At 45.6% G+C, this 27,971-nt stretch overlaps 1 protein-coding gene across 1 annotated transcript in view; it reads left to right on the top strand.

Moving 5' to 3' along the window:
• CNOT9 (CCR4-NOT transcription complex subunit 9) overlaps positions 1 to 27,971 on the top strand; it is a 157,313-nt gene that overhangs the window by 35,561 nt on the left and 93,781 nt on the right. The window contains exon 2 of the mRNA XM_078679234.1: positions 18,246 to 18,425. Within this exon, the coding sequence (XP_078535360.1) occupies positions 18,246 to 18,425 (180 nt within the window). The remainder of the gene's footprint in view (positions 1 to 18,245; positions 18,426 to 27,971) is intronic.

The following is a 27,971-nucleotide window of genomic DNA, read 5'->3' as shown; positions in this document are numbered from 1 at the left end:
AACACTTTGTTGACCAACTGCTGAAAGGTGGCAGGGGCATTCTTCATCCCAAAGGGTAGCACCTGGAACTGATAGTGTCCATCTGGTGTGGAGAATGCTAATCTCTCCTTTGCCCCATCAGTCAAGGCGATCTGCCAATACCCAGACGTCAAATCAAACGCGCTGAGGTACCGGGCAGCCCCAAGCCGATCTATGAACTAATCAGCTCTGGAGATGGGGTGCGCATCAGTCTTCATGGCTGAATTGAGACCTAGGTAGTCTACGCAGAACCGAAGTTCTGGGGTGGCACCAGGCACTGCAGCTTTTGGTATCCGGACCACGGAACTGGACCAAGGGCTGCTAGAAGACTCAATCACCCCTAAAGCAAAAATGTTGTAGGCCTCCTCCTTAATGCATGCCCTGACCCGGTCAGTCACTCTGTAAGCTTTGTGCTTAACAGGAGGACTGTCCCCAGTGTCCACGTCATGGATTCACCAATCAGTGACAATAGGCACCAGGGAGAACAGATCACTGAATTGCCCCAACAGTTGGTGACAATCGCTCTGCTGCTCGGGTCAGTGTGGTGGAGAGGACCACTGACCCATTTTGTTCCTCTGCACACAGGAGGTTAGGAAGAGGCTCACTCTCCTCTTCCATTCCAGCATCTGTGGCCAGAAGCATGCCTTCTTCAGACCTCTCAAAGTGGGGCTTCAGGCGGTTAACATGCCGGACCCGCAAGGGGTTCCTGGGAGACCGCAAGTCCACCATGTAGGTTACAGGACTCTTGCGCTCCACCACCTCGAAGGGGCCGGTCCACCTATCCTGGAGCACACAGAGCTCCACTGGGGCCATGACCCATATCTTTTGACTAAGCTGAAACTCAATCAAAGTGGCATTCTGATCGTGCCTTTATTTCATCTCTTCCTGGCTGGCTTCCAGATTTGCCTCAGCAAGTTTTCTGAAACGCAGAGTCTGGTTCCTGAAGGCCAGCATGTAACTAAACACATCCTATGGAGGTTTCCTGGGAGATTGCTCCCAGCCTGTCTTGACCAGATTCAGAGGTCCTCTTACCGGATGACCATAGAGCAGTTCAAAGGGATTGAACCCTAAGGACTTCTGTGACTCCTCACAGTAGGCATGGCAAGAGGACATCCCATTTATGCCTCATGGGCTCCTCTAGGCCCATAATCATGCCCTTAAGGGTCTAGTTGAATCTCTCAACCAGCTCATTGGGGGATGGTAAGGAGTCGTAAACTTGTAAGTTCCCCCCTCCCCCCCACAGGGACTTCATATAATCCTTGAGGAAGCAATCAACATCCAGCTCACTAGACATCTGGAGAACCGCAACCGTCTGCACCATTCCCAATTCGAATACAGAGCAAACCACAGCACAGAGACCGAGAATGCTGCTAGACCGCTGAGAAACCGCTGTCCTTATCCTCCTCGACCTCTCAGCAGCCTTCAAAACTGTATCCCACCACACTGAAAAACAGACTCCATCAAATCTGAATCCAAGGAGCCGCCTTAAAGTGTATAGCATCCTACTTCACAGGAAGAACACAGAAGATCATTCTATCTCTCTACTCCTCGGTCCCTAAGAACATCACCTGCAGTGTACCTCAAGGCTAATCTTTCAGCCTGACCCTCTTCAATGTGTACATGACACCCCTGGTCAGCATCGTCTGAACCAACTGACTCAATATCCGCTACGCTAACGACACCCAGTTCACCCTCACCCTGACTAACAACCATCAAAGGCAAAGATGCATGAACGATGTGACCGTCTCTATGCCCAACAACTGTCTCAAACCCAACACAGACAAGTTTTCATCTTCGGGAAAGGATTGGACCCCCTCTGGAACAAGGAATAGTGGCCATCTGAGTTGGGTCAAACCCACCGAACACACCCACAACCATGGCATCATCCTTAACAGCCAGCTTTCCATGAATAATCAGGTCCATGTGGTCTCCTCTGCTTGCTTCCTCGCCTTCTGTATTCTCAGGATGGTCTATAGATGGAACCCAATGAACAACAGATGTACCATCACACAAGCTCTTGTCAACATCAAACTCAACTACGGCAACTCCTATGTTGAAATCACCACCCAACTCATGAAGAAACTCCAGACCATTCAGAAAACGGCTCCCAGAATCATCCTCGACCTCCCGAGACAGATGCGAACCATCTCAGGACACTCTACTGGCTACTGGCCGAGAAGTGATGCTAGTTTAAACTGCTTACCCATGCTTACAAGGCATTACACAACGAAGGACCAGCCTACCTCAACAAACAAGTGAATTCCCACCAACCCCACCAGAAAACTCCATTCTAGATCCCTCTGCCTAGCACCTACCCAGCGCATCTGCCGGACAAACAGCAGAGGCTGCTCCTTCTCCCTTCTGGTGGCTAAGACCTGGAACACCCTCCCCCTGGACCTCAGAGCCTCACTTTGGCTCCAGCAGTTTAGGAAGAACCTCAAGATCTGGGTGTTCCATCAATGGCAACCGGTAGCGCGTTCTCGAAGCATGATCCCACAGTCCTTCGAGACCCTCGCGGGCAAAGCAGCTGCGCTTTACAAATCCTGATTGTTTGAATGACTCCTGTGATATAAGCACAATTAATGGGGGTAGGTTGAATGGAGAATCTAATTACTGAGCAAGGAGTTGTCCAACTCGCTTCTGTCCCTACTAGCGGTTCAGCAGGTGTTCACGTGACAGGAGGAGAACTAGCCACTTTGTCAGTTGTGGGAAAGAAAACAAAAGGAATGGGTAACCTGTGTGTAGAATGTATTCCATAAGGAAAAGATTCCTCTTTCTGTGTCCTGCATCGGCTGTACCCTTGTTAACATTCTCTCCTACTCATTTCTCTTTCATCAAAGGTTGTTTGCCATTCCAAGCAGAAATTCCATGAAGATAGGAACCGTTAGTGCTAGCCCAATTGAGGCTATGATTGTGAGTCTTTAGAATGAGTTATGAAGATTGAGGAAACCAGAGACAAAAGGATCTAAAAGTTGACTGATTACTAAACAGTCATTTGCATTCTAGAGCCAGACGGAATGTTACATCTGCTTGTTCACTAATGTAGAGCACCTCAACCACTACAAAGCAACTCGAAAGACTTATAATGACACCAAAGTGCTTAAAACTCCAACAGACAGTTGGCCGTTTAAGGAAAGTATACAGAATTAAAGGAAATAAGCTCAGTTTGTATTTTCAAAGAAAAGGAGTCTGTGTCCTAGTGACTGATGGAGACATCTCAGAACTAATCTGGGGGCATGAATCATTTTCGTAGGTTGAGCCTAGAGTCGGCGTGCATGCGTTGCTCTGCGAGACTTGTACTGGAGTATGGAATAGAAGCCCCGCCTATATTTGTGATTGGCTTGTGGCATAGTCCTTCGTAAATGCTGGCTTCTGATTCGTAAATAGGCTTGTTAGTCCCTCCTTAGTACCGCCTTGTCTTCATCAGTAACCTCCGATTGCGACTTGCCCCTTTACTTCGGTTGTTACATGATACTTACATATTTAAGCACTATTTTCTTTACTGAGTTTCTCTTACTGCAGGCACGACGTCTTTCCAATGCCATAGGTCTTGCAGCGAGACCTATTGCATTGCAAATATTTTTTTATCTTTATTTACTTTGGTTAAAATTGCCACGCTCGTGCTTTAACTGTAAACGTCTTAAGCTAAAGCACTGGTGCTGCGATTGCTTTAAAAGTAAAGAAATAGAAAAAAATGTTTTTCAATTTCTTTACTTTTGAACCGATCGTGGCACTGCGCTTTGGCTTAAGATATTTACAATTGAAGCGCGAGTGCGGCAATTGTAACTAAAGTAAATAAAGAGAGAAAAAGACGTGCAGCTGCATTTTTTTTCTCTTTATTTACTTTGGTTACAATCTTGGCACTCGTGCTTTGGCTGTAAACATCTTAAGTTAAAGCGCGGTGCTTTGATTGCTTCAAAAGAAAAGAAATAGAAAAAAGTGTTTTTCTATTTACTTACTTTTGAAGCAGTCCGGGGACCCGCGCTTTAGCTTAAAATGTTTATAGCTTAAGCGCGAGTGCCAAGATTGCATTCGAATACCTGTTTTATTGAGCCCATAAGATCAAGCGACACCTAAAAACCCCTACCTAGAGCGCCTAGAGTAGTGCATTAAAACATACACAAATGAAGAGACACAGGAAGTCTAATGAGTTATTAAAATGCGCACAACAACAAAAATGTAAGAAAAATATTTAGAAAGTAAGATGACAGGCCAAGAAACTGGCACGCCAACATAAGTACTGTTGTGTATGGGTGCGTAAACCTGTCCAACCATATCAGGCAAAAAATAAGGGCGGAGTTTAAAAACTGTACTATACCATACGTCAATTCAGTGACTTAATATTTACATATTTCCAGTCACAGCATGATAATAATCCATTATCATGTCAAATGTTCCTAGTGCCTTCCGAAAGTATCCCTTTCTGCAGCTCGCAATCTGACTTGGGGGATACCCCGGAACACACAGTCACAAACCACTAAACTATTGCAGAAGGAATACTGCAGTAAGAATACAACAGATTTAACCCAAAACAAATGCAAGATCAGACCTACAGGGAGCAGCTGAGCATGCACAGCAACAAGCCTGGTGCATCATATTTAAGTCTCCGGGGGAACCATCGTCATTTACGTCCCCATTCATGTCAGAAGATCTGTCCTGCACCAGTTGCCTGTGATCCGTGTGTGTGTACGAGATGCCCTGCTGACTGAATTACCATACGTATGTGCAATTATTTACTCATTCAAGAATGTAAACGCGTCTACTGTAATTTCCTAATAAGTACCTCTTTGTACCTAGAAAGCTGAATACGGACACTTCCATTCAGAGAGATGGCATTGTTCAACGTACCTTTGACAGACCTTGATCAAATTAATTTTTAACATTAGGGATATCTTATCGTTATTGACAACTCAAACCAACAAACTTCCAATAGCGCTACTGAACTAGCTCAACACCGAATTGCTTTGATACAGCAAGAGGTTAAGTTCGTGACAGCTTATAGTGATGGCACAGAGCTCCCTGGGTCTAGGTGGGTCATTGGGTAATATGATGTAGCCAACATTGGTGCCTTTTAGGGCAAGGTTTTTTATTTACTTTTTGAAACTTCACTTTTTTAAATATTTAATCTTTACAAATGTGCATTTTAAATTATTGAGATGTTGAGGTGTTGGAGCTAACGCTGGCATTTCTTTGCTACTGGGTCCAAGCTGTCGCACTTGTGTTGGAACCTTTGACATATTCCTATATGCAATTCTCTGCAGTAAAGTCTATTAATCCACTGACGTACCTAACTTGCATTAGAACTTGTGTGACAAATCTCCTTAAATCAAACCTGTGCAGCAAGTTTATTATTCTTTTGAATGTTCTTACCTAGAATAGAATCTTTCATATAGGATACAAACATTCCTATTTGCAAAAGAGGTCTCGGAGTTCACTCTTATGTGGAGCAGATTAATTCTAACCTGCTGGTGCAGGGTCACCATTCTTGTTACGGGTTCTTATCAAGTAAGGAGGAATCGACACTGGAGCGAAGTCAAACCATAGGTCATTTATTAATCATTCATGAATGGGTCTCCATCCAACGAGCACCATGGAGATACTCGAGGAGAGAGCACCCTTGAATGATGGTTACATGTTTTTTTTATAGGGAATACCACAGACCAGGAACTCCCAGAGGTAAATAGTGCCCCGGGAAAAACACACAAATGAGACAATCTGTAAGAATCAACAACCTTGGTGCCTTGTGTAACTGTCGCATCCTGAAGCTGCATGGCAAGATAGGCTATCTGAGCCAACTTTATCTAAGGTTTTACCATTGTTTACAAAACCCACGAAACCCACAGTGCAGCCATCAGCTGTTCTTTTGTGCTGACTTTGCATGTTTACGCAGCCTACAATATCTCAATTTAGATTTGTTACCTAATGTTTATGCAGGTGTGGTGACAAGGATAAAGCCAGGCTGAAAACAGGACAAAGGTGAGCATGGATGAGGCATAGCTAAATTAAAAACGAGAGATTCAGATCCTAAAACGAGAGCTTAAAATATTAAAGTTTCACAGTCCTTCGTTTTTTAGCTGTGCTGAATACATTCTAGAAGGTACCTGTATTAATCGTGACCCTTGACCCTGTTCTGGGCCGGTCGCTCCACGCACCGCGCACCCTCCCCCGTGAGTAAACCCAGGCTTCCCCTGCTTCTGCCGAGTTTCGCCGCTGCCCTGCAGCTGAGTTCCTGGGCCGCTGTATTTTTTATTCTGCCTCTGTATTTTGGACTCTGCCTCTGTATTTTGTTTCCTGCCTCTGTATTTTGTTTCCTGCCTCTGTATTTTGTTTCCTGCCTCTGTATTTTGTTTCCTGCCTCTGTATTTTGTTTCTGTGCTTGTTTTTTCTCCTTGTTTGCGCCGTTACTGTGTCCTGCCCCTGCTGCGTTTCCCGCCCTTCTCCCCTGCTCCCCTGCGGCCCGCCCCTTTTTCTTCTGTTTCCCTTCCCATTCGCCGCCCCGCTCCCGCCTCCCAACTGCTCCTCCCTCCCACTTAGCCATTTATGGCGGAGTACACGCGTACGCGCAGCGAGCACGCACAGCAGGCGCGCCAAAGACAAGCCCGTCTACACCCGTCCGCGCCCAGTGGCAGGACCCCTGGCCCCGACGACGCCACACCACACGACGGACCTACGACGCCGCCACCCTCTACGCACTCAACGCTGGCCGATCCCCTGCCTGCTACCGAGCCATCCCGAGACGCACCCACGGACCTTTCGCCTGCCAAACCTGCAACTACATCTACCTCCGGACCAGCGCCGCACCCAACAAGCCGAGCACCAGCAGCAACCACCAAGTGCATCCTGCTCAACACCCGCTCAGTCCACAGACATGCCGTCGAACTATGGAACCTGCTCGACACAACATCACCAGACGTCGCCTTCCTCACAGAAACCTGGATGAACGCCTCCTCACCTGGAAGGACCGCGTCAACCAGACTGGAGGAGGTATCGCCATCGTACACAGGAACACCATCCGCATCACGACCAGCTCCGACGACACCCTCACCGCCGCCGAACACCTCCACTTCCAGATACACACCGACCCCAAGACCACCCTCAGAGGCACCCTCATCTACAGACCCCCGGGACCACGCACCCAATTTAGAGAAGACATCGCCGACTTCATCAGCCCGCACGCCCTCCCCTCCGCCGACTGCATCCTCCTAGGAGACCTCAACTTCCACCTGGAGAACAACAAGGACAGCAACACCACCACCCTGCTGGACAACCTCGCTAACCTCGTACTCAAGCAACTGGTGAACACCCCCACCCACTACGCCGGCCACACGCTTGACCCAGTCTTCTCCTCCAGCAAGCACATCTCCTTCAGCCACTCCACCGGACTCCATTGGACTGACCACAGCTGCATCCACTTCAGCTTCAGAAGAACCACGACCCACCACCACCCGCAACAGATTCCTTGCTGGAGCAAGATCACCGCCTTGCAGCTCACCACCTCCCTCCGCCAGAACCCTCCTGCCAGCACAACGGACCCCAACGAAGCAGCCAGCAACCTCACACAGTGGCTCACCAACTGCGCAGATGACCTCGCACCACTGAAGAACCCTCCCAGCAGACCCGGCAGCAAGAAAGCCCCCTGGTTCACGACTAACTCAAGATCTCCAAGAAAAACTGCTGCACCCTCGAGAAAGCCTGGCGCCACGACCAGACCATGGACAACATGTCGGCCCTCAAGCACGCCACCCGCAAACACCACCAGCTGATCCGCACCACCAAGAAGACAGCATTCAAAGAACGACTGGACAACAACGCCCACAACAGCAAGAAACTCTTCAGCATCGTCAAAGAGTTCTCCAACCCCAGCGCCGGAAACAACGACATCACTCCCTCGCAAGACCTCTGCGACTCACTCGCCTCGTTCTTCCACCGCAAGATCGCCGATATACACAACAGCCTCGGCGCACCAACCACGCACCCAACCACCGAACCAACGCCCCCCACCACCACCCTCTGCGCCTGGACCCCTGTCAGCACCGAAGACACCACCCGCACGATGAACACCATCCACTCCAGATCGCCAACCGATCCCTGCCCCCACCACGTCTTCAACAAGGCCGACTCCATCATCGCACCCCATCTCCGGGACATCATCAACACCTCCTTCAACACCGCCACCTTCCCGGAGAGCTGGAAGCACGCCGAACTCAGCGCCCTCCTGAAGAAACCAACAGCGGACCCCACTGACCTCAAGAACTACCGCCCCATCTCGCTCCTTCCTTTTCCTGCCAAAGTCATCGAGAAGACCGTCAACAGACAGCTCGCCGCCTTCCTCGAGACAAACGGATCCCTCGACCCCTCGCAGTCCGGTCTCCGAGCCAACCACAGCACCGAGACCGCCCTCATCGGAGCCACTGACAACATCAGATCCCTGCTCGACAACGGGGAAACTCATCCTCATCCTCCTGGACCTCTCCGCAGCATTCGACACTGTCTGCCACCGCACCCTAGTACAGCGCCTCAGCAACATCGGAATCCAAGAGAAGGCACTGGAGTGGATCATCTCGTTCCTCGCCGGAAGAACCCAGAGTGTCCGCCTCCCCCCGTTCAGATCCGAGGCCACCAAAGTCATCTGCGGCGTACCACAAGGATCATCACTCAGCCCAACCCTTTTCAACGTCTACAAGAGCCCTCTCGCAGCCATCGCACGCAAACACAACCTCAACATCATCTCCTACGCCGACGACACCCAGCTAATCCTCTCCCTCACCAACGACCCCGCCACCGCCAGAACCAGCCTACACGATGTGATGAAAGACGTCGCCGAATGGATGAAGAACAGCCGCCTGAAACTGAACTCAGACAAGACGGAAATCCTCATCCTGGGATCATCACCCTCCGCCTGGGACGACTCCTGGTGGCCCCCTGCCCTGGGCACCACTCCCAAACCAACGGACCACGCACGCAACCTGGGTTTCATCTTGGACTCCTCCCTCTCGGATGTCTTTGAGGTAAGACATCCGATGTTTCTGTTTATGGTAGGGAAGTGAAAAATCAAAATGTTCAGTGGGGACAATGATAGTAGTGGGCAATAGGGTTCGAGCCGGAATCATTTTCTCCATTGTCCAAAAAACTGCGGCCAATATTATCAATAGTATGATCAGAGTCACCACACAGTCTTGTCTTTGTTTGCCCTGACTTCTTTTTGGGTACTTGGAGGATAGTTTGAATCCTGTCTTTAGTCAGAGTGCAAGCTTCCTTAGACCAGAGGTGATCTAAATAAGTGACCTGACATTGACCATATTGCAACTTATTCTTACAGACTTTGTCCCTTGACAGCAAGGTGCTGTAAAAGAGAGAGTGGCCTCTTTACAATGCTCAGCTGTGTCTGCAGCTAGCAAAATGTCTTAGACCTATTGCACTAGTGTAACTCCTGGTGGCAAAAGTTCATCCAACTGTTGCTTAAGTGCCTCGCTTTCTGTATAGCCTTGTGGAGCCCTACAAAATCTAAATGAGCGACCGCGTAATGAAAACCCAAATAGGAATAGAGAAAAAGGAATTCTTTAGGTCGATAACAGAGAATACAGTTGTTGTAGGTGGGATTAATGTCAACAAAGTCGTAATATCAGAGACAACAGGATATTGAGGGATCACTATTTTGTTGACCTCTCTCAAATCGATCACAAATCTGTAAATCTTATCGCTTGTTCCATCGCCCCGCTTGAGAATGGGGCTATTGCATACATTAGAGGAAACTTCCTCAGCAACTCCTGTTCGTACCATGTCGTCAATGATGGATATCAATGCATCCTCACCTTCTTTTGATATTTTACATTGTGGGACCCTTGGTAAGGAAGCATCCTCTTGGACCTGTGTATGTACTGGGGAAATGTCCATTCTTCCCACATCTGTGTCAGCTGCAGCCCTAACACATGAAGGGACAGAATCAAGATCCGAACATAAAGAAAACCTATGTTGTGTAGGCAATATCTTTTTCCCAAAAATAGCAAGTACTCCAGATGGGGAACAATGTAAAGTAGCATGGAAATATTTCAAATGATCAAGTCCCTTCAGATTATTTGGAGCATGAGGGGGAAGTAAAAAAGGGGCTGTAGTGATGACATTCTCCTTTTTTTTTTTTTTTTTTTATATATTTTTTATTTAACAGTAAGACAAGAAGAGGCAGTACAAATATCAGGTGTCAGACAGTAAAATGCGCAGCAGGGACAGGCGGGGGATTAATACAGACAAAATATCAATATAAGAAACACATAACGTATCGCGATTACGGATATTGGAGATAGGGGAATAGACAGTCTATCGTACGATCCAAAACCATCCCGCCCGCGAGACCCCGTCCTCAATGATGCAGGATAATTAAAGCCAGTTTGGACACCCAGACAATAAAGGATGCGTGGAGAATAAACAGCCCACCTCTCGTATAAAGGAAAAAGGAGAAAGCAAAGGGGCCATAGAAAAAAACAAAGGCAAAATAAAAAAAACCTCCCCTAACCCCCACCCTGCACCCCTGCAATGGCTACGGCCTAACCCCACTAGCAGCGTGCCTGTCGCCCAAGAACTACCTAAAGGAAGGGAAAAAGATAAAGTGGAGGAGGAGGAGAAGGCAAACACACTCCCGGTCTCCCGTACCCCCCGCCAATAGCGACCACCCCGAGACGTAGTAAAACCAATATGCAATAAAATATACAAACCAGTCGGGGGAGTTTAGTCAAAAACCACCCGACTCCAGTCACAGTATAGGCACACCCCCAGCCTTGCATAAAGCTATTGTATCAAGCCCAAGCGATCAAGTTCAGCCCTGGCCAGTATGGTCTTTCATAAGAGTCTTTCTCACTCGAGACGCCATCTTGATGGAAAAGGCAAAGCGTTCACAAAAGTTCATGTCGGTGCTGCAGGATCGGAAACAGGATAAAAGTTCACAAAGTCCACCAATCGAACGAGGAAAGGTGTCCAAGAACAGCGAGGACCTCCAACAACCACTGAGTAACTTGTCACAACACAGAAGACCGTCTATAGACGTATTAGGCGTCTGCAGGATCGGGCAGGAGACGCTGGCGATAAGCACGGGCTGGCTTGTTGTTAATTGGGAACCGCCAAAGCTCATTAAATCCGGGATCTGCACGGGGACCTCTATCTCAGGCGTGCAATGCACCGCTGGTACCGCAGCTAGCTGGGAACTGAACGAAGAATCATCCTCCGGTCCCAGGATACCATCCACTTTCACAATCAGTGTCCGGAACACAGCGATAGTGTGCGAATGGAGCGCCCCAATGGCGGCCATGACGGCCTGCAGCGATGGCGTGCCTTCCGTCCGCCCCATCCCCTCTCAATAGGCGATAGAGCCGGACTTGAACCCCGGAGGCCGGCTACTCCGGGGTAACAGGCCACGCAAATCCGATGTCGAGCAGTGGGCGCTCCTCGTCGTGCAGTATACACCTTCGCCGTTGGCGAGAGCCCCAGCCCGTCGACCCCGAGAGGGTAGCAAGGTCTCCGGGACCAGACCCCGACCACTGCAGCCGGTGTGGCACGCTGTTGTGTCCACGGTGTAGTCCGTTGACAGGGTCGTCACCAAAAATCAACAATTCACGGCACACTTCGGGAGACCGGGCTCAGTCCAGGTCTCGTGGCCGATGTTGATCAATTCCGACCCGGGTAGGCTAGAAATCGAGTCCCCGGCTTCCACACGTTGTTAGGCCGAGAATGGAAAAACGGCGTATCGTCGTCAGCCGATCAGGTAGAAAACTCGGGATTGCACCTTTAGAAGCAGAAAAACTTCACGAACACGGGAGTCTGGCGTGAGTTCAGGATTAAAGGCAGGATATTCGAGCTGCTGGCGGAGGTCGGCGGAGCCGGGAGCTTACGCGGCCATCTTGGTTGCTAGCGTCAGCGACCCTTAGTGATGACATTCTCAACCTGCAAAGGTAGTTTTTGGGACACGGTCTAGGAGTTGGTGTTCCATCAAACCCTATCGATGTTATATTTGGCCAGACAAGGGTGTCCCAGGGACCAATTTCTAAGATATCGCACTACGTGTTGCCCCTGTATCCACAAAAAATTTCTGATCCTGACCAAGTATGGTGGCTGTTCTATAGGGCCCTGACTTATCTACAGGTATCTCAACTGGTCCTCCTTGTCCTACACAAAATATGTTCCCACAGTTTCCTCCGATTCTCAATCCTCCATAGAATATTGATTTTCGTTGATCAAAATAATTTCCTGACCTATTGCTCTCTGGAGCTTGAACCTGCTGTGGCTGCTGTCGGGGAGCTGAAGTCCCTCGATTACTATTCACTTGTCCCCTTCCTCTCCCACCAGCAGCTAAAACAGGACATTCAGAACGCCAATGTCCTTTCTCTTTGCAAAAAGGACACTGATCCAGCCCTATTGGAGTTTGTCTATGCGGTGGCCCTACTAAAGGCACTTGTCTATAATTCTGACCGTAAATTTGGCCATGGCCTCGACCTTGGGGTTCATAGGCCTGAACCATCATCACCTTCGTTTTCAATACTTCTAGTTTTCACTCTTTTCGTTCTTGCTCAGTGGTAACCGGATTCTGGTTATACTGAGCCATATCGACTATAGCTTTCGGAGTCACTGAAGCCCATGTGCTCTCCGAATTCTTTAAGCGAACCGATATCTCATGAAGCAAATTTCCCACAAATCTATCTACAAATAAATGTGCACCCGTAGGTGTAGATGTATCTTGGCCTCTAAAATCATGGAACACTTCCTCAAAGCAAGTAAAGAAATTTGGGACTGCCTCTCCCTGTTTTTGTTGTGCCCAATCTATTTTCCTAGCTGGAACCATAGTTTTTATGTAAGTAAATATGTTACCAGGAAGGTCCAGTATGAGCTGACTAGGTTTCTGATCAGGTTTCCTATCTATATCAGCTGCTATTATGGCAGCCCAATTTCCTCCCAAATCAACAGCATGATCCTGTTTCCGGGTAAGTCACCACATATCTGGTGACAGGATCATACCAAAAACATATCAATATCCTCTAAAGTCATGATACAAGAGTCAATGGCTGCCTGTACATCATAAAACCTCTAGGATTTTTCCGTATGTCTGGTAGGGAGGATTTTAAAGTGAGTACATCCGTTCTTTTCCAGGGCGTATATATCCAATTATAGAAAAAATGAGCTCTAGCATTAGCACTATTTGGGTCATCATTGTCTGCATTCCCTCTTCTAGGAATGAACTGTGGCTCAGCTTCCCTTATAGGTCTTATTCGAAGAGAGGAAGAGAGTTCATCACATTATCCAATTATCGTTGCTATGGCAGCATTTACTCTACTCACAGGGAAGGCTCCTATCTGACGTTGTCGATTAATAGCTCTAACATCATCTGGGCCATTCTGTCCTGTAGTCCTCTCCCATTGAACCATAAAATTGATGAGAAAGCTTATTTATGAGACAAAGGAGCTCGCCTTCAGAAACATCCTGTATCTGATCGATCATTTCTCCAACCTCCATTTCTACATCACTCAACCAATTTAATACCATCAATCTTATTGCATCCTGATGAAACTGAGGTACAGTAGAGCGAAGAACTCGAGGGGTCAGAACAGATGCATGAAGTACAGGATCATCTGTCATTTGAGATGCATTGGCCTCAGGTGGGATGGGGGTGCAGTAGCCTGGATTGGAGCGGGTAAGGAATCTACCGGTATTGGTTGGAAAATGGGGCGCTGGACAACCGCGGGCAAAGGAGGTGGAGCTGAGGGTACATAGGGGGCGACATTTGGTGGTCCAGGGGGAAGAGGTGTTAAGGGTACATATGGGGGCGGGGGTCGTTCTATCAATAATCCATCAATCTCTGAGTCCACATCTTGTTGGACCTGAACTGCTACGATTGGTCTAACTATATATTCTTTAGATGCTCGTAGTCTATGCTCTATCTAAACATTCCTTTTTCTCATGAACTCACTTCTCCTTCAATTCCTTATACTTCTGATACTCTGTTTTCCTTTCCGGCTTCCTTTCTACCTTCTCGGCCTTGAGCTGCCGCTCCTTCACTTCTTCCCTCCACATACGCAAATTTTCAAACTTTTCTTAAAAACAATCATTTCTCCAAATACTAGTGTTTGTGAGGGTCCGTGGTTCCCTCTAGTGGCCATTGTTAGTGGGGATTCCCTTTTGTATATTTGTTCCATAATGTACTATACACGATGGGACAAATACCATATTTGATGTACATCTCAAAATTCGATGTACCTTCTGGTGGCGCCAGCTGAGTTGCTTCCTAAATGCTCTGCTTATCGCAGCAGCAACAACATAACTTCCAAAGGGTGCTAAACGCAGGCATTTTATATAAGATATAAAAAAATTATACACGGAGAGCATTAAAAAAAATATATTTCTCAAACTACCTGCAAGAAAAATGTTAGCCACAACAAATAGCAAGTTTCAAAACAGATTTCTAAGCTTCAAAAACACCATGCAGATTCCGAACGGATATCAACAAAATACCAAGTCAAGCAAATACCAAATAAATCCTAACCAAATGAACCAGTTCAATACAGATTGACCTCGTGTGTAGTCTTTAACTCCCACCTGTTGATTCTCCCTGATCCAAAAATGGCTGTCCGAAGGCCCTACTCAAGGCCAGCAGCAGCCAGGAAGATCCGAGTCGGAGAGCTGAAAAATCACCTTGGACCACAAGCAACTCTAATCTCTTCAGGTGGTGCACCCCTCAGCAAAGTTTGTCTTACCGGCCCGATGTCCTCCCCTGGTCCGACTGTCAGCCTTTGATGGGGCCCTACGTTGGGCGCCAATTTGTGGAGCAGATTAATTCTAATCTGCTGGTGCAGGTTCACCACTCTTGCCACGGATTCTTATCAAGTAAAGAGGAATCGACACTGGAGCAAAGTCAAACCATAGGTCCATTTATTAATCATTCATGAATGGGTCTCCAGCCAACAAGCACCATGGAGATACTCCAGGAGAGAGCACGCTTGAATGATGGTTACATGGGTCTTTATAGGGAAGATCACAGACCAGGTACGCCCAGAGGAAAATAGAGCTCTGCGAAAAACACACAAATGAGGCAATCGGTAGGAATCAACAACCTTGGTGCCTTGTGTAACTGTCGCGTCCTGAAGCTGCTTGACAAGATAGGCTATCTGAGCCAACTTTATCTAAGGCTTTACCATTGTTTACATAAACACACGAAACCCACAGTGCAGCCATCAGCTGTTCTTTTGTGCTGACTTTGCATGTTTACGCAGCCTACAATGTCTCAATTTAGATTTGTTACCTAAAGTTTATGCAGGTGTGGTGTCAAGGATAGAGCCAGGCTGAAAACAGGACAAAGGTGAGCATGGATGAAGCACAGCTGAACTAAAAAACGGGAGATTCAGTTCCTAAAACGAGAGCTTCAGATTTTAAAGTTTCACACTTAACTCCACATTTGGCTTGTAAACCCACTGCACTGCCTTTTACGCATTGAAGCCTGTGACATGCAGTTTACACGCATAATTCTGCAATGGATGTATTACTTCCATGTGGCATTTCATTGCCAGTTTAACCTATTAGTAATTTTAATCTGTTTCAGCTAGAAAAAAAATATTTTTGTTAAAATTTGCAAATTACACAACAGCTGATGGATTATGTAGCAAATGCGCAAAATCCATGTTTATGCACAAAATACCGCCATTACAGTATCACATAATTTCACTGGCCCTGCATGTAGTCCTTTTCTCAGGTAATGTATATGCAGCTGGCTTTCATTGACCATGATCCCTTACAGTCATAGCTTCTAGTGAATCTATCTGCAGGCCTCAGTCACCATACTCAACCACAGACTTTGGTTCTAACACATGCCTTTGAACCCCCTAGACCCCTTACAACTTTGGGTATGTTCACCATTTCGCCACACTTGTGCGGGACAGAGGCAAGCAAGTATTCCTGACTCACACTACATGAACCGGTGTGTAGTAATTGTTTAACTATTCTATCCTTACGGGCACATGACCGAGGATAATCTGCTGCATGGCTAAATACTTATAAGGTCCCAAAGGTGAGACAGATTGCATTGCAAATGATTGTATTTGTTGGTAACTAATGTTGATCAACTGCAATTCAAGAGCCCCAGGAAGCTTTAAGAATTTAAATTCTTGCTTCTCTGAGCTTTGGCCAGCATTGTTTGTGTCCCCAGATTTGAAAATAATAAACTGTGACAATCTGCCAGTTTAGACATGAGAATTTTTCGATGAACTTTGTGGATTAGTAGGGATGAAAGGAAACCAAACTCATTGTTGAATACAACTCTGAATACTCCGTGATCCACTTGAATCCAAATGGCTAATAATTGTAAATTGCTGGAGGAAAAAATTATACCTTGCTATTATCTCCTTCCTTTTTAAAGCAAAATGTGTTACTATAGGACAATCTGTTTTTTGTGTCTGCCCTTGCTTTTTTCCCTTTGTTTGATGTGATGCCCAGCCTCGGCTCAGTATGAGGTGCCATTCCTTCAACACCGTTACTATTTTGGCTGGATGTTATTGCCATGTTTGACTTTTCTTTGTCTGCCATAGATGTGCACAAAATGCACCCCTGGCTTAAGTCTGGTACTCCATGTGGGCATTTGGAGAGGCTTTTGCTGCCACATATGCCTTAAAAGCTTATTGCATGAGGCGATAATCAGTCATACTGAAGGTGAAGCCTCAATATTTTTGCCTGCAAAACAAACCAATGTGTAACATGACAGTCTAAGTTTGGCATTAGTTAAGTTATCTGTCCGTCTTTCTTGTAGTGACTACAACAAGCTGCATAATATTCAGACTTGAAACATAAGCTCTATCCACTTACATATTGACAAGAATTAAAATGAGCAAAACATGTCATGTTAAATGTAAGGGAGCAGTATCTTTACACTTGCTGTGTCTGAGGTCTCATTCTTAATGTGGCCTGAACAAAATTTGGAATGTCATTCTTGATACACATCTAAATGGTGTCAGTTAAATCCTTTAGTCAAAATGGATTTTAATGTTGTATATCACAAGAATAACAGTTGATATTTCATGTCAGATTTTTAGTCACGAGTTTAATCATTCTTGCATAGATCTGCTGCTTAGCTATCTTCTCGAACAGGGCCCTGATAGTTTCCATCACTTCTCCCTGAAGGCAGTGTAAAATGCCAAGAGGTGTGATTGGGGCGCAGATTGAAAGCCTACCCAAGAAATAGATGTCCTAACCTGCAAACAGTTCCTGTTTGTCGACTATCTTTCAAAAGTAAACGTCCCCGATAACATGCCTGCATGGGGAGCAGGGACAAGACTGATTTGTATATGGATGGACCCAAACTGGGTTGACATGGCAAAACATCTATAGATTGAACCTAGATCTGTGTCTGGGGGGGGTGAATGTTTGACAGTGTTCAGCATTCCGTCCATCTTTTTAAGTTGCTATATGGGTGCTTGTAACCCTGTGTAGAAGTATCTTTGTTTGCTGGTGTCTGTGCACTGATGACTAAGTATGCTGCAAGGTTTGATATGTGGGAAATCTTGTGGATGTTGAGAGTATGACCATAGACTATAAACAACTAAACCCTATTAGGTTTGTCAATACTCGCTGTCCTGCTGATGCTAATAAATGAGTAATCTCTGGTTATTGAAACACCAGGCATTTAATTATTTTGTATTCTACACTGTATACATGATTTGGCTTGTATATAGTCAAAACATTAGTATCCCTGTTCTTCAAATATTTGAGAAGCTGATGAATAGTTCATGGTTATTTCAGTCCCTGTTACCGATCTGTCTGCTGTGACCAAAAGCATTGAGACTAAGTAATTTCTTTCACAGTGTTGTTAAATCAGGAGTGGCCCAACTTGGGTTTGGAAGGGATTGGCCAATTCCCTATTAGTAGAATAGCCATATAAGGTACACTTACTTATAATTGAACCACTTTTATAAATAGTAGCATGCTTCATATTCGCATAGCCCATCTTCTGATACAAGTCTTGCAACCTTGTATGTTGGTGCATCTTCTACAGGTACTGTAGCAGTATATTGGAGGCAACCACTTGGGTAAAATTTGTCTTCTGACCTAATGAGGTGATACTTTGCTCTGCTTTGTAATTCGCATTTGTTAAACCTGCCGAAGTGTCCCCATGATAATGCGTGCAATGTCTTGATCTCTATGTAACATACAAACTGGTTAATGTCATATTAATGTGCTAAGCTGATCTTTTGTTGTGTATTCAGCCTGTGCCAGCGGCACTGGCGCAGGTGGACAGAGAAAAGATCTACCAGTGGATCAACGAACTATCAAGCCCTGAGACCCGTGAGAATGCCTTGCTGGAATTGAGTAAGAAGCGAGAATCTGTCCCAGACCTTGCCCCGATGCTCTGGCATTCTTTTGGTACCATTGCAGCACTTCTTCAGGTATGTTACATCCGCAACTTTTGTTAATGCACTCCATCCCACAGTAATACATGAAAGTGTCTCCTATTTAAAAAGTTGCCGTACCGAGAACTGTGGCATATTTGAGGTCAGCTTGTCAAAGTTCAAACTGGTGCATGAATCCATGAACAACAACAAAGGTGTGTCAGGAAACAAATTGATTCTCGCTAATGCCAGATGTAAATGCCACAAGCATATTCTGGTATCCCGCTTGGGCATGAAACGTTCTGGTCATTTTGAATTATGGTGCTAATTGTTCTGGCCTATCTGCTGGTAAGAATGTTTTATGGTATCTTGGCCTCAACATTTATTAAAGACATTGGGTGATAGGATGCACAATCATTTGGCGGTTTGTTGAGCTCTAAGATTACTGATATAATGGTGCTGTTGAGGTCATGTGGTATGGAGTTTTTTGGGGGAGCCTCTTCAAACATTACTTGTCCGTAATGAGGTATATTGTTTTAAAATTCTAGTGGAATCCTATTCGGGCCAGGAGTCTTGTCTGACTCAATTCATGAAATGACCTGTTGAATCTCTTCAGTGGCTATGGGGAGGTTCAATTCAGTTTGATCATCGGTTGAAAAGGCATGCATAATGTGGTTTTTCATTATAGGATGCTGTATGGCTGCTCTTTATGGGGTTGACTTAGAGGAAAGAAGGAACACCTTGGCCTCGATTTCCTTTTTAGCTAACCAGTAAAGTAATTTACTTGCCTTGTCCCCAAACTTACAATTTCTGTGCTAAGAGATCACCTAGGCTAGGGGGGCATGGCCAAGATGGCGGTGAGTGCGTACACTACGTTGACAGATTTGTATTCGGCCAGCCAAGAATCCTGTTGTCTACCTGTCAATGCTGGCCAAACATATCGCCTAATGCAGGTCATCACCTCTAAAACAACTCCACTCCTTCCTGCGCATCGAAATTCCTTGCACCGTAACTGCGGGCGGCCGCCGGTGCGTCTGCTTTGGGAGGCGGAGACCCATCGGAAACAACCTGGCCCACGGACCTGGCAGACAGTGTATGGGATAACTGCTTGTGCCCATGACCGTGCCGGATCATCTGCGTAAAGTTAGTCTCCCCGGTGGAGAGCAGATACTGATGTGGAGCGCCACTTGGGCCCTGAGGAATTCGAGCCGGGCTTGTGGACGGTGATCGCTGGGCCTTCGCCAGCTTGCGTACCCGGACCCATTCACCACCGCGCCTATCAGCGCCGGAGCTGGTGGCTGCACTCCTCCCTTCCCACAGCAGTGTGGAGTGGGGGGGGGGTCATCTGCCTCTACCGCGCGGTGAGTCCACTTTGGGCCCACTGCACTGCCAGCTCAACAGGTAGGGCTGGCCTGAATGAGATGCTTCTGGAGTGGATTCGCATTCGGTTAAGCTTAACTTGGATGCGCGTGTGTGCAGCTCAGACCCGCCGTTCCGGGCAATTACACCTTTTTTCAATACCATGCTCGGCGTAGGCTTATGCTAGTGGTGTGCAATTAATGGTGGGACATTGTGAGTCTGTGGGCCCCAACATCAACAAGCATTGGCATAGCCAATAGGTCTCGCCTTTAGGACCTTGTAAGTTTACAAAAAAACTGAAGTATAAGACTTTACGCTCACGTTTACTTTTTATTTTTTTTAAACTTTATCAGTTTTATGGTAAAACATTGCAAAGCACATTATACAATCGTATTAAGCAGTGAGTGCGGTTCGACATCGACAGTTCAATATAATCAGCAGTGTATAACAGTTCAGCACGACATTGACACATATCAACAATAAATGTACAAATGTAATAGCCTTTTCAACCCACACCCGTCGGTTCCATGCCCTGCCCTTGTTGTGTAGGGGAAGGTTGTTGCTGTGCGGTCAGAAAATGCGGAGTGGGCCCCAAATATCTCTGGGTCTAGTACGCTTACATTTACTTTGTATTTAGGATGCAGTAAATGTAAACGTGAAGTCTTACTCTTCAGTTTTTTTTTTTACTTACAAGGTCCGAGACCTGTTGGTTATGCCAGTGCTTGTTTTAATCTTAAAATGGAAGGAGTTCTAGATTGCGAATTGCGATTATACTCCAAGTGTGGGGCTCTAGGTATACGAACTACACTCGGAACCATTTATCTTTGATTTTGTCGGGGAAGAGCAGGGCCATTAACAAAAGAAATGTGTTTAAGGCATAAAAGAAGGACTGGGAGTAGTTGCCTATTTGGAGTCGCTACATAGATGACACCGTAGCAAAGGGTCATATACAAGAACACTATCTTTTCTATAAAATGCAAAAAAATGAGACCGAGTACCCGCTGCCATAAAGAAAAACTTGTGTTCATATTACATACGTTTAATATAACTAAATAACATGTTTAGGTTCGCAAAGGGAACAAGCATTTACAATGCAATGGTTTTGCCTTTTGAAACGTTTGAGCTATTGGCATTGTAAATGACAATTTGTATTTATGTGTTGGTTTTGAAAACAGATAAATAAATGGCATTGTCTTTTATAATGCCAATAGTTTAATCTCTGCCAAATGCCACACAAAAACACACCGACACAAAAACACCGACCCACACACCGACACACACACACACACCGACCCACACACACCAACCGAGCCCCACACACACACATTTACACTTTGTGTAACTACCCATTCCACCCCGCCCACACACACATAGTACATCTGTGTGACTACCACACAAACACATAGTACACTTATGTGACTACCCATTCCACCCCCGCCCACATACATATTATAATTTGTGTGATTACCCATTCCACCCTCACGCGCACACACACAAATATTATACTTTGTATGTATTTTTTCCAATCCACTTTGAGCGCACTGAAATATATTATTACATATATACCCTTCGACCCTCAGTGCGTAAATGAAAAAAAGCAGCAATATGTACACGCCAACCCACACAAACACAGAGAAACACACCAAACACAAAAAATAAATACTGGAATGGACACCTTACCACACAGATGCATATACACCCAAGCATACGGAAAGAGAAACACGTGCGTAGAAATATATGCAGGTGAAGAGAAAACGCACAAAACGAGACACACAAATATCTTCAAACGTAGGCAGCCCGCGATTAAAAAATAAAAGCAGAGAAGTACACACGGGTCCATTTAACTCGCATGTCCAACTCTTTGCGTAGCCAACTTCCTGTGTCAGAGCCTTCACCGGCGAGGGGAAGTGGGTTACACCCCTACAGGACACTGGCTCTTCTCAAATGAGATTAACTTTTATGGCCGATTTAACAAAGGAAAACTGCATCTTGTATTGTTCTGTTGAGTCTTTTAAACATCCACATTTATACAGAAATAAAAGTGACTCAACCTTTTGGCATTAACTTGAAACTCCCCCTGGCCTGGGAGGGATGCAGCGCTCACAGCCACTAACTTCGTGGCCGTGAAATGTCTGGGTAAACACTGAAAACACTTCCTCGGGGCAGCGTCTCCCGCCACCAGTCCAAATCGAAACTAAAAGTGCATAACGGGCTAATTTCAGTGTTTGAACTTGTAAATCTTCGGAGGAACGCGCTGGATGGGCTGGTTAGGCCCCGTTACCAGCTCACATGAAGATCACATCACACGCCGCTCGGTGAACACAACGAAGTAAGGAACGCGGCCATATTACAGCTGGCGCCATTTTCAGGCAGTATCTAATAACGGGTCGATATTGTTTCTGAAGAAGCAAAGGGGAGCGATTATCGATGAACTGACGGAGCGGGGCCCTCTGCTTTACACTACTAGCGGGAGGGGGACGGGCTCACGGACAGCGGGAGAGGGGGGCGGGCACACGGACAGGGAGGGGGGCAGGAACGGGAGTAAAATATGCCGCTTACCTGCTAGCAACTCGAAATCGCGCATCCCACCCCTGCAAGGCACACGTTGGTAATGAAACCAACATGCCGATACGGAAAAAAAAGCACCGCCCACTGCCGCATGACGTGGGCAAAATGCGAAAAACTGTCGGGAACGCCCACGAATCTGGTCCGGCCATGACCTACAGATCTCTGTTCCAATGGCTAGCCTCCATTTTTGGAGCTAGCCAATGGAACAGAGAGGCGGCACAAACATCCATACTGTAACTCATAAGATTTCGCCTGCGCGAAAGTCTGCTGCGCAGCTTTCGGCGAGGCGAAACCTAAAAATGTGTAGTGTTAAAAAACAGGCATAGACTAAAAAAGTTACCTATCCACTTATAAAGATATATCTTTGTCCTGAAATACGGAACACAAAGGGGGTATTAAAAAGGTGTCTTTGCCGGAATAGCCAGTCGCCTCACTAAATGTAAAGTACGTACCACTCTAAAATGGCCGCCAAGATCTTACTTTCGGATTCACTCAGCCAAAAGTCAAGCGCTCGGTGTACAGTTTCATCTACAATATATCTTGACAGGTGCTTGTGGAGCACATGTAAGCCATGACCATCTAGCATGTGACCCATAAAAGCCCTCTCTGCACTGCAACAGTGACTCGACCGAGAGCTAAGGTGCGTCACAGGTGGCAACGTTTGCGGGACGGAGCATGGAGCGTGGACGGGCAGCACGTCTTGGGGCTCTAACTGGAGGCGGTGTTTGCACCCTGCTGCTGAAAGTCATCTTGCTGGTTCACTTCATCCCAATCAGTATCCCAAAATGAGGGCCCTGAAAAGCTCAGGGCCTTCGCGCACAAAATGCCACTTCGACAAGGCATCCTCTGCTAGCGCGAGATAAGAGGGCAATAAATTGGCAGGAATGTTAACGCAGGCACCCTTAAACCGAAAGATTCGCCATCTTTCTTTTCAGATTTCGAACTGTGAATGTTATTTAAAACAAGCCCATGAATGGTGCGCGTGAGAGCGAGCACCAGGGCTCGATACTTTAAAACACATGTCGCCCCTGAGATGCGGGAGCTGCTGGTGTGTGCGCGTGGTTGCGAGCAGCACAATATTTTTCCAATTATCGCACCAGCGTCTGGGCACGATAATTGGAAACATATGCTGCTGCGAGTAACCGCAAGCATTAGGCCGTGGGCGTGTACATGGGTCGGACAAAAAGAGGCTTTGGCCAAATGCGTGCTGTCTTTGTTAAAAAGACGCACGCAAAGGCCAATAGCCTGGTGCAAAACTACAGGCACACATGCAAGCGTGTGGTGGATTTCTGAAAGCCCTTACTTAAAGTCGAGCAGCGCATCTGCGCTGGGCTCGACCTAAAAAGGAGTTGCCACAGCACAAGTGGTAAATTGCCACGAACGTTGTACACAGCTAAACTTGAGCAACTCCATACTCTGCATGGATAATCTTGCAATACTACCGCCCATTGTGGACTGTGACTTCCCCTGTGTGCCTGTTGTGAAGGATTGGTTGGCCTCCTCCGGGCCATCTCCTGTATTTGTGTAGCCCCATGGGAACATTTCCCCCAAAAGAATTGTAATGCCCCCACCCTCTATAACCAACACAACTCTTAACATTATTTTGATTGCCTGTTGCCCACTACTATTTCTTGATCTGCCACTTCTGCCTTAATGCTTGTGACCTTCTGGGGGTCAGGCTCATTTATACTTTCTCTCTGTCCTGGATCTGTGTCTACAGTTGGGTCTTTGTTCTTTGTATCTGGTCATCTTAGCTTCTTTGATCCACTTTTACCTGCTAGTTGTCTCCTTCCTCCTTTAGAATATAGTTCTTTTGTGGCTTGGTTTTGCGTATTTTCAGAAGAATGTCTTACTCTGCAAAATTACTTTAAATTATTTGAGGCCTGTTGCATTTGGCTTCTATTTGACATGATTGTAGGATTTCTGCTGCAGTTGGACAGTTCTTGTGTAGTGGGGAAAAGAAGACTTCACTCTTCTGTCTTAACTCTTATAGAATCAGCTCCCTATCCTTCAAGTTCAATAAGCTCTAATAATTATAGTTTGTTTTAATGCTAATTAAATCAACCTAAAGCAGAAAGTGAATTTTATAGAATCCAGAACTGAATATTTAAAGTAGAGGTGAAAGACCACAGATTGGTGGCATTGTTGGATGCAAACCCATCTCTGCTAGTGCTATCTTGAATGCAGGCAGTTAAAAAGTTACCTAGTGGTTGCTACTGCGTTATCTCTACACCATCTATCGCATTTCAAAAGTCCAAATCCTTAAAGGACTATCTTTTCACCAGTTATCTAACGGGCAAAATAGATTCCAGTACCCAATCAAAATGAATGTGTTCTTCTGTAGCGCAGCTGGTGCTCATGTAAAGCCTTCGGATCTAGTTTGCGCTATATAAAATTCCAAGAAAAAAAGTGTAGGCCAAGGGTTTTATGTCTGTAGAATTTAGATATGGTAAAAACAGAGAGCTTTCTTTTCTTGCAAAATAGATGAGAAAGGTCATCACCTATACTTTTGAGTATTCTGTTTGTTCTTATATGTCCTTTTACTTAGTGTTAGAGAAGTATTACATACTTAACTTAAAAAAATAAAAAACATGTTGGATCGCTTGAGGATTATTAAGAAGTGAACAATCACAAAAGCTATTCTGTAGCCCAATATTTTTCTTAGTATCGCAGGAGTAATCCTGATTTGGCAAAATATTTTGGAATTGATAGTTTGACGTATATGGAGTGGATACTGGATTTACAACTCAGAAACCTGGAATCAAAATAGATTGTTGATTTTCAATCTAGGGCTCCAGGGGTAGGTCTAAACCTGGACGAAGTATTTGGTGTGTATTTATAAATCTGTCATTTAGTTTCATTGTCTGCTCTATGATTATTCTAATTTTAAATCTCCTTGATAACATTATCTCACTTGGGCCAATAGAAAGGATTTAATTTAAACCTTTTCAATAATCCCCATAACACAAGTTTACGAAAAGTAAATGGAGCTTGTTTTATGTTGCTGGCACATATTTTATTTATTGTATATAATGAGTTTTATATAGCGCTGGCTAGATCGGTAGGTATCAGAGCGCTCATCATTTTCTGTAACATTGTGTAATTGAATGTAAACAATTACACATTACGTAAAAAATAAACAACACATTAAAAGAGGAGAGACAGGTGAGAGAAGTAGGGAGTAGAGGGGGAAGTGTGAAGGGGATGAGGGAAAAGACGACAGGAGAGACGAAGGGAAGTCTGCCCAAAGACCGACTGGGTAGATGACGACTGAGGAGGGAATCCACAGCCCGTCTCCCCTTTAGCTAAACAGGTTAGCTCCATCGGGCATCAGTCAAATAGCTAGGTCTCAACTGACGAGGGAAAGTTCACTTAAGAAAGTCCAGTGGATAAATAGGGTGGGAACTATGAGCAAGGACGGGTGAGGGCAGGGGTCAATAGCTGGAAAGAAGAGAAGAGTAGAGCAGTAGGGTTAGGGTAAAGGTGGAGGAGGGAGATAATGTCAGGAGAGACGCAGAAGAGTGTGCCCAAGGACCAGGTGAGTAGGTGATGCCCAAGGAGGGAACTAAGCAGAGGATCGGCATGATGAACAGAGCCAGGGTCCGCATGTCTTTAGGGGGCGCGCGTGATGTCAAGTGGTAATAGCCAGAGGGAGAAACAGCCGCAATCAGCAGGCTATTTCTCCCTCTGTTTCTAATTCTGTCCCAAGAGGCCTTCTCAATACTGTTGCATTTTTTTTTATTCTGTGATTACGAATAGGAACTAGACACTTTGGAATCAATTTTATATATAGAGTGATAATTCCAATCTGATTTATGCATTGAACTAATATGTATAAATCTACAAGTGAATTATTTTGATGATTTGAATAAGTTAATTAAGAATGGATATTTTTCCCAATGTTAAATTTCAATGAATGGTATATTCCTTTCATGTTGATATTTTTGCCTTTTCTCTGTATCGTTGAAATATTAAGGCGCAAAACTGTGAAAGGAGTCCTTTATAATAAGAGTTGAAATGCGTTGGTGGAAGACTGCCATCTGTATCCTGAGTAAAGCACTGTTTGGCATAAATATGGGCATTTTGGGGTGTTTTATCTGAGTTATATTAATATGCAGGAAGCCTTGAGCAGTATAAAGGTAAAACTCAAACGTTTTCCTGCTGGAGGTCTGGAGAAAAAGTTAGCGAAAGCTTCCAAACTTTTCTTGTGGTGCCAAACCAAGACCTCCGGGGAAGGCATGTAGATACTATTAAGGTGTTGGGCAGAGGCCATCAGCAAAACTTTGTAAATTCGCAACTGGGCACTTCAAGTAAAAGGCCTCTTGCCGCTTGTTTTGTCCCTGTAGCCACACAGGAGATTAGCCAACTGATCCTTGGAGTCCACTACTTTTGTCCTTGGTATAAGAGGAAGCGGGTCTACTTCTTTTGGACTCCTCTCAGGTCACAGACAACAGTCCTCTTCTGATATACTGCAGGTCCATAAAGTGATCTGAGGAGGGTTCATGGGAATGCCACATTTATGCCTGGTCAGTTAGTGGGTGAGGGTGACTAAACAATGAGGTAAAAGTCTAAACAATGGGGTAAAAGTTCTTGTGGGCAGCACTATTCCCTTTTTCAGTTGTTCCCGTTTTCTCTGAACAGCCGAAGGTGTTGCGACGCACAGGCTCTTGTCTTTCAAAACTGTTTCTGGGGTAGCTTTGTCCCATTCTGTTTGGTGCCAGCATGACTATGGGGAGAAAGGCTGGTGATTTCCATGTAGCACTTAGCATGTGTTTGTGAAGGGCAGGCCCATTTGAAGTTCTAAAAGATCATAGGCCCGCCCCACCTGGCCTTCCTGACATGGGAAGAAAACATCACCTCACTCTGGGAGCAGTCTTCATTCCTAGTTCAGGCTGGGGAAATGCTGGAGAGCTAATGTAAATTGGACTCTAACATCTTCAGGCAGGACAAAGGTACATTTTAGAAAGTACATTTCCCCATATATTTAATAAAAATCCAACTTCACCATTAATGTGGATTTTTTAAATTAAATATAAAAATACATCTTTGAGTTGGGCCTGTAGCTGGTACAGGTCAAAAGTTATAATAAATACTTTGCCCTTTCTTATGTGCCAGCTGCAGCCTAACTAGGGACCATGCCGCTTTGAGTAGAGTCGCAGGGGGAACATGTCATTTCTAATGTCACACATGTTCCACTCTTAAATATTATGCACCCTAACTTGTGGGCAAAAAGGTATGCTTGAGGGTGACTTACTTAATATATAAAATCAGGATATCCTCCTTGTCAAATAGGTGATGTCTATGCAGCAGGGCTCAAGCCTGTGCTGTCAGGCTACGTAGAGTAGACCTGAACCCATATTTTCACTGCTATTATAGTGGATGGTACAATAGATGTCGCAGTCCGCAAGTGACATTTAACTTTCCATGCCATTGGTATATGTCTACACCATATACTATGGCCCTACAGGAAAATTAAATATGCTAATCCGATTATGAGCATATATCAACGTGTTTTAGGAGTCTGAGAAGTGACCCAGTGTTAAAGTTCAATATTACCAGCCCCAAAAAAATGAACAACTCGGGGCGACTTCCCAAAATGAGGTCACTTTACAACATTTACTATATTGACATTGCAGAAATGTAGGTCAAACTATTGTTGGCATAGCATCTCAGTTA

The sequence above is a fragment of the Lissotriton helveticus genome, chromosome 3_1 (genome assembly GCF_964261635.1).
Source record: "Lissotriton helveticus chromosome 3_1, aLisHel1.1, whole genome shotgun sequence".
Taxonomy (NCBI): Eukaryota; Metazoa; Chordata; class Amphibia; order Caudata; family Salamandridae; genus Lissotriton; species Lissotriton helveticus.
The sequence above is the reverse complement of the archived record's forward strand: the minus strand, read 5'-3'. Positions and strand labels throughout refer to the sequence as shown.